This window comes from Sceloporus occidentalis, unplaced genomic scaffold, assembly GCF_023333645.1.
Source record: "Sceloporus occidentalis isolate IW3139 unplaced genomic scaffold, rSceOcc1.0.p SCAF_117, whole genome shotgun sequence".
Classification (NCBI taxonomy): domain Eukaryota; kingdom Metazoa; phylum Chordata; class Lepidosauria; order Squamata; family Phrynosomatidae; genus Sceloporus; species Sceloporus occidentalis.
In genome coordinates, this window is record NW_028317097.1 from 2957084 (window position 1) to 2971223 (window position 14140).

A 14140-nucleotide genomic window follows, 5' to 3' on the forward strand; every position below is an offset into this window, starting at 1 on the left:
CCATACACCACTCTGCCTCCTCCCCCTCCCATACTCCACTCTGCCTCCTCCCCCTCCCATACTCCACTCTGCCTCCTCCCCCTCCCATACTCCACTCTGCCTCCTCCCTCCTCCCATACACCACTCTGCCTCCTCCCTCCTCCCATACACCACTCTGCCTCCTCCCTCCTCCCATACACCACTCTGCCCCTCCCATACATCACTTTGCCTCCTCCCCCCTCCCATACTCCACTCTGCCTCCTCCCCCCTCCCATACTCCACTCTGCCTCCTGTCAGCCATGGAGGTTCACAAGACACCAGGGAACCGGGTAGAGAGGCAGAGTGCCGTATGGGAGGGGGAGGAGCCAGAGTGGTGTATGGGAGGGTGGCTCCCATACACCCCTCTGACTCCTCCCCCCTCCCATACACTGCTCTGCCTCTCTACCCGGCTCCGTTACTGACAGGAACTTTCACTGCAGAAGCCTTAGCGTAAGTGAAGGTGAGTAACGGAGGCTGTCTGTGCGATGCAGACCCCCACCGGCTGACAGAGAGGATGATCCTCTGTCAGCCGGTGGGGGTCTGTACGATGCGCACAGACAGCCTCCGTTACTGCCCTTCACTTATGCTGAGGCTTCTATGAAATCAGTAACGGAACCGGGTAGAGAGGCAGAGTGATGTATGGGAGGGGGGAGGAGTCAGAGGGGTGTATGGGAGGGGGAAAGAGACGGAAGTGAGAGACCGGCCGACAGTGAGGGGAATCCAGGTCCCCTGCAGCGTTGCGGGGGATCTGGATTCTAGTGTTATAATCCAATCTCTGTTTGAGGTCGGATTATAATTTTTATAAATCGATAAAAATCGATTGACAACGATTTTCATTATCGATTATCGATTTTATCGATTAGTTGTTTCAGCCCTACTTTAAACATGACCCTGCTAGATTTGCCCCAGTCCACTGTGTTATTATGAAATGGGAACATCTGGGAGTAACAGCTCAGCCACAGAGCGGTAGACTATGTGCACCCACAAGCACCAGGAGCTTCCTGAAACAGGTTTTCCAGCATCAGCTGGAGGGGTGTAAAGCACATTGCCGCTGGACTATGAATCAATGAAAACGTTCTCTGGGGTCATGAATTATGCTTCACTATCTTGAAGTCTGATGACTGCTGCAAAGTTTGGTGGAGGAAGGATAACTTGAATGGCACACTTTTGGGATGGACTGGAACAGAGATTGTGAGTCAGGCCTTCTCATCCAACATCAGTGCCTGGCCTCACAAATGCTCTACTGGATGAATGGGCGACAATTCCCATAAAAATACTCCAAAATCCTGTGGAAAGCCTTCCCAGAAGAGTGGAAGCTGTTATAGCTGCAAGGGGGGCAAACTACATATTAATGTCTATTTATTTAGAATGCAATGTCATCCAAGTCCTTGTTGGTGTAAAGTTCAGGAGTCCCAATACTTTTGTCCATATAGTATACCTAGATATTTTGGGACAAGGGACTAACATCTGGAGATTTCTATAGATTTTACTTTTCTTTTATGGTCCTATATTGTGATTTGTTTATGTTCTCTACATATTTTCTGACCACTTTTGCTTGGATTAAACATAAAAAGCTTCACATTGGATCGCACGTTACTGTTCTTTTGTAATTTTGACATTTTACTTTACTCTAAATCAGGTTTTTCTATACTTTTAGTAAATGAAGAGGTTACTGAAGTCTTCTGAGGTATTTAAGGTGTAGTTATCTCTCTCCCTGCAGGGCCCAGAGCAAGTGAGCCTTAAGGGTTGTTTTCCTGTTAACTCTTTCACACTCATGTTCCCCTTGATGGCATGGTGAGAGCTGGCATGTAGTTACTCCTGTGGGACACCCATGAGAACATGCAGAGGAAAAACATCCAGTCCCGATTCGGCTAATTTTTTAAATATCGAGAGCTTTCTTTCAATGTTAATAAACATTAATTAAAAGGAATAGGACCAGAAACAGGACCTTGGCGCAGGTCATGCAATACATTACTGTATCAACAGCTTTTGCAAATTCCAGGCATATGCATGTCTGATCCGCATGGTGACAGATTTACAAAATAAAAGCAGCATTACTATAGGAGAGGTAGATTTACAGGGAAGTATTTTTTTATTTGAGCATTAAATACAGTAATATAGATGAGCACCGAGGGAAACTCGGTTCTGAAGTCTGCCATTGCTGTCGGTCACATGTTGAGTGTCTATTCTGACTCAAACGCCTCACCGAGTTGTTTATGAAAATTCTAAAGAGCCAATGTAATCCCCTTCATCCACAGACATTCATTAGCCGAGGTATCAGTGTCTGGATGATTAGGACTAAGCCAGCCTTTTGTTTACCAGACGCGGTATGAAAAGGAGCGAGTGCTTGTCTAGCAGAGAGGGTGAAAAGAAGAAAAGGGTCTATTCACTAAAGACCGCTTTCAGGAGAGTTGTGGTTTCTGCTCCTTTACTTATACTTGATGAAGGACTAACCCCAGTGGGGTTCTGCTGTAGGAAGAGCATGGCTGCCCTAGTATGATGCATAGTTCATAATCAGCCATTATTCAGGGCCAGCACAGCCCATGATAAATCCTAAGCAAAATTGCTAAAAACAAAACAAAAAAAGTGTTTGCCAATGTTTTGTCCATTTTAATTTCCATGTTAGCACTAATATATCATACAAACACAAGTCTGTTAAAAAATCCCTTGTAAAAATACAATATAAAACATTGGATCATATCCTCAAACGTGGAAAGTATTATAGATGGGATTTTATCGTAAACTGCTGCGGTATCGCGGTGCGAACCAGAATATAAAAGCCTAATGGGGGTCTGCATAAAAAAAAGAAACAGAAGCAAAATTTTATTTCTAACTAACAGACCAACATACATTTGTCATTTTATTGTAAAGGCATAAACCCGAACAGGCGGCAATACTAAATTGTACTGGGAGTCACAATATATCAGGTTTGCCCTACTACACCATATAGTTTGAAGAAAAGGAGAGGGGAGATGTGATAGAAACGTTTAAGGTCATAATCTAAAATGCCATCAGAAGTGGTACCGGGTAATACCGTAAGCATGCATTGGATCCAAGACGAGACCAAGAACTGAATATGGTCCGAGTCTTTACAACAGGAATATTCACAAACTAGATTACATTACGTTTATCTATATAGCCCCAGCAGATTCCGTTACAAGAGTCAGTAAAATAAAATAAACCGGTCCAAAAGGAGACGCGAGCCCTGCTCTTGTGGGCTTACAATAGGCAGGCCAAATGGTTCTTACGTGAAGTCAATTTCTATTTTTATGTTTATCACATCTAATGGGAAGCAGAAAAACATCGATCCAGCTAATTGTTCGCAGGGTGGTGAACTCCCATGTGGCCCTAAATACATTCTAATATGCCCTGAGAAAAAATTGTCAGAATGACAAAGGGACATAATAGAGAAAGAGTAACTGCACTCTCATTCCGTGATGTTTGGACAATCCCTCCCCGTAGCAGTGACAACAGACGGGTTCCATTAATGTTGTAGACACCGCAGAGGTCTCTGATGACTCCATTATTGCTGATCACACATGATGTAACTGGGAAAACAGGGCTTTACAGGTAATACTAAACTATATATATATATATATATATATATATATATATATATATATATGTAACATTTTTATGCTAGTAAGCACTGTTACTTCTACAAATATGGTTCCAAAGGAACTGTAAGACACCTAACATAACATTTATAATAATTTTCATCTATGTGGCAGATTTCTGAAATTCTCATATCTTTCAGAATCTTCGAACAATTATTTTCTTCACAAGCCAGGAAGCGAGCCTGCGAAGCTAGTCTCCAGGGTCCTAAGAGTATTAACCTGATAAGCCTAATAAGTGAGCGGTGCACTTAGGCGGCTGCATCGCACAAAGACTCCCTGTAACCCAAGCAGACTGTCGGGATCCGCAAATTTGTACCGACAGCCAAAAGGCACTCCTACGTACAAGATGGCAGCATTGTGTATGGCGTCCTCTCATTCCCAGCTACCATGATTTTGTTGGACATTCATCTCAGACCTTTCCTTTATTAATCATGCAAGGTACATAATTTTTTTAAAAAAAAAATACAGAATGAAATCCTTGTCTATTTTCACGTAATCATTTGATGTGTGGTTTACATCCATTGTGCATAGTGTGTATGTGAGGTACAGAAGTATACATCCTGCAGATCTACGGTAACCAAGAAATCCTCAAGGTGTGGAAGACTGATGGAAGCTTGAACGTTTGCCGTTATTGACCTTCTGATACACTGTACAATGACTGAAGAAACTAGATGAATAATCAGTGAAAATGTCCCATACTGACTGGGCACAATGCTATGCAGTACTCCCTCAGAAATATTTTGACACTTTTACAAGGGCAGCTCTTCAAGGAAACACACAAAACACTTGTTTAGCGCCAGCTAAAAAAGTTAGGAGCCAGGATTTTTCTTTTTAAACTAACAGTTGGTTAGGAGCGATCTGATCATCATCAGCCCACTTACTAAACTCACAGCATTTGACCTGGAAGCACCCTGGATATATATCTCTATTTTAACTCTTTCGATGCTGATGTTCCATTGGAGCACAGCATTGACTGATATTTAGTCCCCCACAAGCTTGTGGGGACAAATGTTAACCCCTGCAATGCCACGAATGTGTTATACACAATTGTGGAATTGAAGGGGTTAACGCTGCACTGCCGCTCTCATGGAGCGATCAGGCAGCAGGGGGGTTCTTGGGACTGGTCTCTCATGTGGAGACCAAAGAACCCTCTCCCCTGTCCCTGAAGCTGCCTCTGGCAGCTGGGAAGCAATTGCTGGTCTATAGACCAGCCATTGCAGGGGGGGAGTCTCTGATGACTGCTGTAGGCTTCCATGCCTACAGGAGTCAAAGGGCTTGTGGGGGGGGGGCTCGTTTTTGCGGTTGCTGGTCTGCCTGGGCTTCCAGGCAGACCACCAGCAGCAGAGCCCCTTACAAAATGGGAATTAACCCCTAAATGCCACGATCGCGGCATTGAAGGGGTTAACGCTGCCCTGTCGCTCTCATGGAGCGATCAGGCAGCAGGGGGATGTTGTGTCAGGTCCCCACACTGAACCCCCTTTCCTGAAGCTGCCTGTGGCAGCTGAAAACGCTATTGAAGGTTTTCCTGGGCGGACAGCAGCAGCGCCCCCGCGTGGTGACGGGGGGCATTTTTTTGTGGATGTAAGAGGCTGACAAACTCCTAGGCGCCAGGACAAAATTCTGAGTCGCCATGGCGACCTGGCACCTGGGATTTGTCGAGCCCTGTCTTATGGAGAAACAGCGATTCCCTCTAGACACTTTCCAGGGGTGCCTCAGAAGCCTAAGTCCACGGATATCAATTGAAGACATCGGAATAACAGGCAGACTCTGCCAATTGTGATTCCTCCACAGGGCATTGCCTTTACAGTACACGCACTTACATCACCCTCCGACACGAGACAGACAGCACCGTTGGGTCACTAGATGTGCATTAATTACCCCATGTAGCAAGTCAATAGCTTACTACTTGTGGCCTTACAGCATTTTTCCCACTATAACTGGTAAGTTTCTGCTCATCGACTTTACACTGAATTGCAAAGGGCCATCATCTATTTGACTACACACTGAATAAGTAGGACGCAACTGTGTTACCACCGAATACTTTTTTGGCCAAGTAAATAAAGCTTGATAAAATAATATATGCGGGTAGGTATCAGATTAAGGGATAACTTGCCTTTTTATTTGAAATCTTTGTTTTGGCACACAAGTAAAAATGCATACTGCTGTATAGGTCTTTTTAGCAAATGTAGAAGGAAAATAAGTTTCGGCGTGAATAAGGTAAAGGTGGAAAGAATAGGTGGAGGATATTCAACCTTCGGTAATCACCCAGCAATTTCTAAAAGCTGCAGGTGATATAATTACCTCCAGTCAGCTTCACTGCTGGCTTCCAGGAGAGATTGGCCAGTGAGTAGTCCCTAACAGATCACAGAGATGATGTTCCGCTGCAGCTTCTCCTGAAGGATAAGTCACTTATTTTGCATGGATTTGCATACCTGGCAGTACAGACTGATTAACAAAGCATTTTATCCTGTGCCACAAATCGGCCAGATTTCTTCAGTTGTTCTTTCCCTATGTGACATGATTAAAAGAATCTCCGTAGCCTTGCTCTTTCTGGACCAACAAAGTATGCGGCTCATAGCTCATTCCACCGCTCATAATTCATTCCACCGCTGTTGTGAACAGAGATGCTTTGCTGTAGTAGGTGATGTAATATTCCTGGTGGAGGGGTGATTTTTTTGGTGCAGAGAAGGATTTGTTTGCCAGTCTGGATTAAAATACATAAATCATGACTACGACATTGGGGTTGTTTGCCCTCTTTTGGACAAAGTGCAACTCCTGCAAACTTGCACTTAAGTGGAATTAGTGATCACCACAGAACATTCTGGGGCCACCGAGAGGCATCACAAATAGCACGCACCTTAACACTTTGATAGCTTAGGTTTTTAAGGTGTTCTGACCTAAAAAGCGCTATATTAAGTATTCCTTACTGGGGGTTTGGAAAAGAAATGATGGGGGTTCAGGACCGAATCACTATTTTGAAAAAATTGCTAGCGTGTATATTTGTGATTTGTCATGTCAATATAAATATGATAAAATCCTTAGGATGTTCATTAAACGGTTCTGCCCCTAGCTATCCACATGTAAAGTAAAACCAAGCCATCGACATTGGTTGAAGTCATGCTGGTATCTAGTAGGACACAGTTGACAGTTGAAACTTTGACAGTTTGGTGAAAGGGGGATACGGGGACATATTCAATCTAATTGGGGGGGGGGGTCTGTAATCATAGAAAGATTAGGAACCCCCGATCTACATTGTTAGATTGGGTATCAGACTGCAGATATGCAGGGACTTGTCTTGGTGACAACTGCACCAAAGTTCGCTTAGGTAAAGATACCTGATCAAACGTTATTAATAAAATAAGTAGTATTCTAAAAATAAGCATCCAGGTACATAGCGATAACGTCTATATTGGAATAACATTTTGTTTTTAGAATTAATGTTCCGAGGGTATAAATGTGTTAATGTAAGGTTTCTGCAAATCAGTATAACATTACTAAGCCTGTGTGAAATACGCAAGAAACACCGGTGGGGTACGACCTGCACGGCCAGAACACATACCCCGGATTGTTTCGGTACAGAACTATACTTTTATACAGGGTAATTTAAACCAGTGGGCTGCTTAACTGCCCCAAACCTAACATCCGGACAGCAAACTGATCTTTGAAAGGAGAAAGCTTGAGCTTTGGTTCTCCATCATGACGAGAAGACGGGGCATTAACTGCAATGATGTCAGGAACACAAACCGGCGTTTGCTTACATACTTGCAATTTGCGCTCAACCGAGACATTTCCAGTAACAATATAACACGTGTGTGAAGAAAACAGACATTTTGCTACAAGATCTGTGAGACGGTTGGGGAAAAGGACCAAGCGAGCCCAGGGAAATACCGTAGACTGTCTATCTTTGAAAGAAACCGTTTGTGGTCCTTCTCAGCTGCTTCGATGATATGCATATTAACGAATAAAGAAAAATGTCTTTCCCGATATTTGCCTTTTTTTATATTTAATTCTTCTTAGTGACGCATAAATGTAGAAGAGAGCTGGCTGGACAGGAGAAAGTATGATTAAACATTTAGAAAATGGCATAAAAATACCCGTCAGGAGAAGATTAACAACCCGGCACCTACCTTTACGTCTTACGGCCAAACTACCTACAGAGTTCAGCCCCCCTTGGAGAAAGTTTGTGTGAAAAGCAGTACAGCTGCAGGCAGCGAGGATGGATAAACCGTGTTCCGAAGAGACCTCAGATCCTGAAACACTCGTATGACTCCATCTTTTCCTACGCTGGCTCAAAAAAACTCCAAGACCCCCCCCCCATCATTTAGGGTCCCAAACTATCAGATGTACAGCTCGAAGACTATACTGCTCCAAAATATGAATACCAGATCCAGAAGTATGACACCTCCTCGCAAGGCGATGATTGTTCAGCTGCTGCCGTCAGATTTAAACAGCAGGGAAAACTGGTAAATATATAGTATTTTTCTATAGTCTTCCTAATAGGACTTGAGAGTTTAGGGCCGAATGGAGTTTTCTGACAGATGGCCGTATTGCATTATACTAGCGATCTACTAAACACCCGTAGACAGCAACCACCTGAACACTGCCGACAGAACCCGGCCGGACCCCCCGCCGACAGCAAATGCTGCATCACAAACATATCTAAGGGCACTTGCATATTATTATTATCCAAGGCTTCTTACAATACATATATTCAAGGGGTATCACAAGACTAGAACCGATTTATTAAGTGGAGAAGGCCCTGCTTACAATATAGAGTACATATTCACTAATAATAACTTAATTGCTAAATATATAAATGGGTTAAAGGTGTGTTTTGTTTTGTTTTTTTTTATTGTTTTTTTTTTACTTACCCCCTTAATGAAATGAGAAATATTTTTTGTACGGCCGTTACTTAGAAGATGTTTATGAGATCAGGTCAGGCATTGTGTATAGAAAGCCAGGCGAGGATGACAGCGGCATGGGAAGAGCGGTACGTAACAAGATGCGGTACAACTAGTCACACAACATCGCTGCCAAAAGCCTTTCACTCTACTGGGACATAAAGAATAAGACTGGAAAGTGTGCCGTGTCTTAATGGCGCAGATACCGCCACGGATGTGGACGGTGCCACGGAACCACTACATGTTCCTGAGGACGGGATCTATAACGGGAATGACCAGATAATACAAACAGACAATTTATCAGCAGATAAGAAGCATTAAAGCCTTGTACCAAGTCCCTTGCAGTGTTAGCCTCTACCACTTCTTCTGGGAGGCTGTTCCATTTATCTACCACCCCTCAGTAAAGGAAAACTTCCTTACATTGTGTCTAAGCCTCTGACCCTGTTTAGATTATAAACTCTTGTTCTAACAATTCTCATTCTTTCAGATAGAATTCCCTCGTGTACTTTGGTGAATCTCTTCTATCATATCCTTTCTGTCCTTTACCTATTGCGATACGCATTTATCGTACAGACATCTCGCCACCGCAGTAATCATATTATCGCAATATAAAGAGCAGTGAACGCGTACCTTCCATTTCCATGTCCTCGGGTTCGCTGAGCTGCTGCTCCCCTGGTTTCTGGTGCTGCTGATGATGGTTCATATCTCTAGGTTCAGCCTCCTCAGTCAAACCTGCTCGCTGCGCCGGCTTGGCCTGTAGGGCCAGCGGGAGTGGGGCGGAAAGCGGCCTCAATTGGGCCTGCGCAGCGGCGGTAGCCTGGGCCTTTCCCGTAGGCTGCAGTAGGTGCGGGGTAGCGAGATCCGAAGAAGCCGGCGGCAACGAAACGCGGACGTATTTGCTCGCTATTCGCCCAATTTCGGCGCCGTTAGGAGATGGGAGGAAAGCAGCTGCTTCTCCCCGTGGGCCTTCAACTGCTGCTAGCGGCGAGTGACTGGGGAGCACTGACACTCCGGGGAGGGCTCTAACAGCGATCAATTTGCGAGGGATTATTAATCGCCACGAGACCTTGCAGCTCCGGGCCGCGGGGAGCTCCTGTGCTTTTATGCGGTTCCCTCCTCAAGTGCATTGGTCGAGTAGCAGCCCAACCGGTGCAAAGGAGAGCCCAGAGGCCTTATATTATCCAAGCCCCCGAATACGCTTCTAGACAGCACATCATATACCCCGCTCGACACAGTAGCCTGGCTCTTTATTTGTGATTTGCAGGACGAGCCAACCCCATGCAATGGTGTTCGTTCTCTTAGAACTTGCTTTATCGGGTATCCTCCTTTTCTAGACTTGCCGCTTCAACAGCCCCACTGTGGAGACGCCAGATTCTCAAAATGGCGGCTCAGTGAAATGTCATATCCGCATGAGGCAGCGTGATAGAGGTGGGAGGAGGAAAGAAGAGGGAGGAGAAGGAGGAATGGAGAGACAGACAGGAGGGAGGAGAAGGAGGGATAAAGAGATAGGAGGGAGGAGAAGGAGGAATAAAGAGATAGGGAGGAGGAATGGAGAGATAGGAAGGAGGAATGGAGACATAGGAGACATTGATATTGGGGTTGTTACATATTCCAAAATATTGAAATATCACATTTAAATTTCCAGTAGCCTTTATTAAACTGATACATTAGAGAGGATGCTGTAACACGCCTTTCGTGTCATGGATAGTGGATAACAAGGCTCATGAGAATGCAATATTAATTGCAGTTATTTTGGGATAACTTACTTTTCCATCCTATATTAATTCCTCAGTCATTCCAAAATTGTTTGCTGCTACCTCTCTTTCCAGAGCTATCTCTCCCCAAATGTGCTGGAAGGAATGTGGTACCCGAAACATTGTTGTCATGGTTAGAGTCACGTATGTATGCTGACACGTGTTTCATTAAAAGCAAGATAGGGATGGATAATTATGTCTTTTAGGTACAATCCAGTCACTATTTAATATGAAAATCAGAAGATGAAGTCCTCAATCAGCTGCTGATGTCATACCAACTATCCTTAAGAATCAGGCCTTAAAAATTGGGGTGTTAATGCCTAATGAAGCTATAGCTGGTTTGTTCTCTAGCACTACTAACCATAGCTGCTCTGTGATGAGGATAAGAGGTTAAAGGGGCGACGCTGGTTCGGAGCCGGCCCATCTCCTCTCCAGACTGTATGCCATAGTAGTTTCGTCGCACCTTGCTGATAAGCCTTATTATTACAAGCTTTGGGAACACGATTTGGGCATGTCTTTCTCGTCGGAAGACTGGGACTCCATGGTTCTTATGGCACACAAGGGTTCCATCTCAAGTAAAACACAGGAAACTGCTTTCAAACTCTTGTCTAGATGGTACAGGCTCCCTGTAGATTTGCATCGCTTCATCCCCCATATATCCCCCCTGTGCTGGAGATGTGGTTTAGATCGAGGCACATACCTCCACATTTGGTGGGACTGCACACTAATTCGTCCTTTTTGGGGGAGGATAGCGGAGGTCATTGGGGAGGTCATAGATCCGGGGATCCGTCTTACACCTGAACTGATCCTGCTACATCACACCTCCATGTCCTTTGGAATATATAAACGCACACTCACCTTTCATTTCCTCAATGCGGCTAGGACCGTTATCCCTAGATTCTGGCGCTCTGACAAACCTCCACCTCTCGAAGCTTGGCTGAAACAGGTTATGTACATATGTACTATGGAAGATTTAATTGCGACCGCCAACGGTCGAGGTTATAAGAATGATCTTAAATGGTTACCGTGGCACCAATTTCTCTCCTCCCCTAGGTTCACAGCTATTTTCCGGTTTCCACCCCATCCCTCTGTTGACTCCAACACAGGATGCCTCCGAGCCTGAGTGATCCTTCTCTACCCGGACTCACCTTATCCAGTTCTGGCCTCTATCATCCTTTTTACATGCTGCTTCGTCAGCATCAATCATGCCACTTTGTTACTTTTCGTTTCGTGTCGCCTGCCAGGTGGGGGAGACCCCATTTTTTCTTCCCTTTCTCCCTTTGTATTTTTCCCATTGTTTACTGTATTCAGAATATGATTGGTACCCCCACTTCTTCGCTTTGTTGTACGGCGTTACAGTGGTATCTGTAAATGTTAATTTGACTCATACAACTCCATGGGAGTCTTTCTTTTCGCCCATTATTTTATGGATACGGGGTACTGTTTGTTCTACAATGCTACTGTTATTTTTGACTGTTTAGCTCATTTTGTCACTTTTGTTCGAGCAACATCATACATCAATTTGTAACTATGGATATGTTTTGCTACGGTATGTCTCCTCTTCTTGTACATCCCTCTCAATATTCAGACATATTATACGCTGGAATTTCTTTGTTACATACCTGTATGTATATTGATGTACTATGGTGATTGTACTTCACTGTTTTATTATAAATAAAGGTGACTTGAACATAAAAAAAAAAAAAAAAAAATGAGGTTAAAGGGTACTTTCAAGTGTTTTTTCCACAGCTAGTCCACTACCAGACCAAGACTCTGGCATAGGACAGATTGTAATCAGATGTCTGTTTACGACACTGTCTTAGTTTATCGAAAAATAAACATAAGAATAAACATGTAAAAGAACAGAGTATAAGAATTCAATAAATCGAAGATGAGATGCCACCTTAGCCAATACCTAAAAATCCCTGCTACAAATTTCCATGTGAAGATGCAATACCACCAAGACCCAACTTGTATTTATTGAGTGAGAGCCATACCTGCTGCACCAGTTCAATAGAGGCTGAAAAAGCCGAGAGTCAGGGGACAAGCTCCAGATCACGATCACCTTCTGATTCCACACCAAGTTTCCAGATTCCCTATAAGTAACCTTCCACCAGATGAACGATTTGTCAGATTTTACAAAATCTAGCCAGGTGGACCAAGCTTGTGTGCAGCTTGCTTCTTTTTTTATTTTGGTCTGTAAGGACATCTAATTTCAGAAAAAGAAATAGCTTCACTTTATGGATGAAATTCTGATGCCCTGGGAGAAAACTCGGCTCAGCTGCTCTATGCCCTATGTAATGGAAGATCTGGCTTACAGGCAAAAGGGCGATGTTAATTCCAGTGCTTGGTACCTTAGCAGTTTCACAATCATTTTTTTATCGGCTCTGCTCCACATTAATTTCAAAGGACCAATTGAGTCGCTTAGTTTATACTGGTTATTGTAAAGGGAATGGCCGGAGCTACTAGATGCAATTGGCCATGATATTGTTGTTTAAAGTGTATAGTATATTTATAAAATAGATTATGATGTCATTTACCACAGATGGTAAATGACAGCAAGACAAACCCTAAATATTTATATATATATATATATATATATATATATATATATATATATATATATATATATATATATATACTCACTGGCCACTTTATTAGGTACAACTTGCTGAAGTTCAAACCGAGCATCAGAATGGGGAAGAAAGGGGATTTAAGTGACATTGAGCATGGCATGGTTGATGGTGCTAGACGGGCTGGTCTGATTCCAGAAACTGCTGATCTACTAGGATTTTCATGCACAACCATCTCTAGGGTTTATAGAGAATTGTCTGAAAAAGAGAAAATATCCAGTACAATGTGTGTGGGGAAAATATACACACAAAAATACTACTGCTAACAAAGGCTGATGGTAAATTGTGTGCATGGAAAGAGTTAAAATACCAGCATTTTAAATACCCTGGGGTGTCTAGTTTTCAAAAGTATATGGTTTTGCTGGGCACATTAAATTGGAAGATGTACCAAATAGGGCATGGGCACAGGATCACCAAATGCCAAAGTTGAACATTGAAAAATGTGTATGCTGCAAATGTAGCCCTTTTGCCCCAAATAGCCAGGCAAGCCCATGAATGGGTGGTATTGCTGTACTCGGGAGATGTTGCTGAACTCATATTGGGGTGTTGTGTGACAGTGACATATAGCAGGATATGTAAATTCACACCTGAAGTAAAATGTGTGTGAAAAAATTACTACCACAAAGTTTGACAAAGGCTGGTGGTAGAAATAGTGCATCGAAAGAGTTAAAATACTAGCATTTGAAATACTTTGGGGTGTCTTCAAAAACATATGGTTTGATGAGGTAATTTGCATTGGACGGCTTCAAAGATTTTCCAAATAGCACATGGGGGGCAGAATTACCAGATTTGGAAAAAATGGTTTTGAAATAGCAAAACGCTAATAATTGTCCCATTTATTGATTTTTTTCACAATTTGTCACCATATTTTATACTTTTTTTTATAGTAAATGATATGATTCAATCAAATAATCAGAAGAAGAAACCCTTCTTGTCCTGAAAAAAAACAATATATATCTTGTGTGGGTTCAGTAAACAGGAACATTACAGCTAAACACGAGCACTGCAGGAATGTTAAAACAGCCATTGTTACAAAGGGGTTAATGAAGGCCAGACTTACTTGGAATTTGATTCTATGAAGTGAGCAAAAATATAGACCAGGGTCTTTTAGTAGGTGTGCGTTATTTTGAATTATGCTAAAGCATCCCATACTGTTCCTCATAAAAGGTTACTGTACTTATTAAAAAGACATGGGTATAGGATACATTGGATTAAAA

At 43.1% G+C, this 14140-nt stretch overlaps 1 protein-coding gene across 1 annotated transcript in view; it reads right to left on the bottom strand.

The window, feature by feature from the left end:
- LOC149282415 (ubiquitin carboxyl-terminal hydrolase 7-like) overlaps positions 1 to 9239 on the bottom strand; it is a 36100-nt gene extending 26861 nt beyond the window's left edge. The window contains exon 1 of the mRNA XM_089498240.1: positions 9167 to 9239. Coding sequence (XP_089354366.1) covers positions 9167 to 9239 — 73 coding nt within the window. The remainder of the gene's footprint in view (positions 1 to 9166) is intronic.
- Positions 9240 to 14140: the final 4901 nt, after the last annotated feature.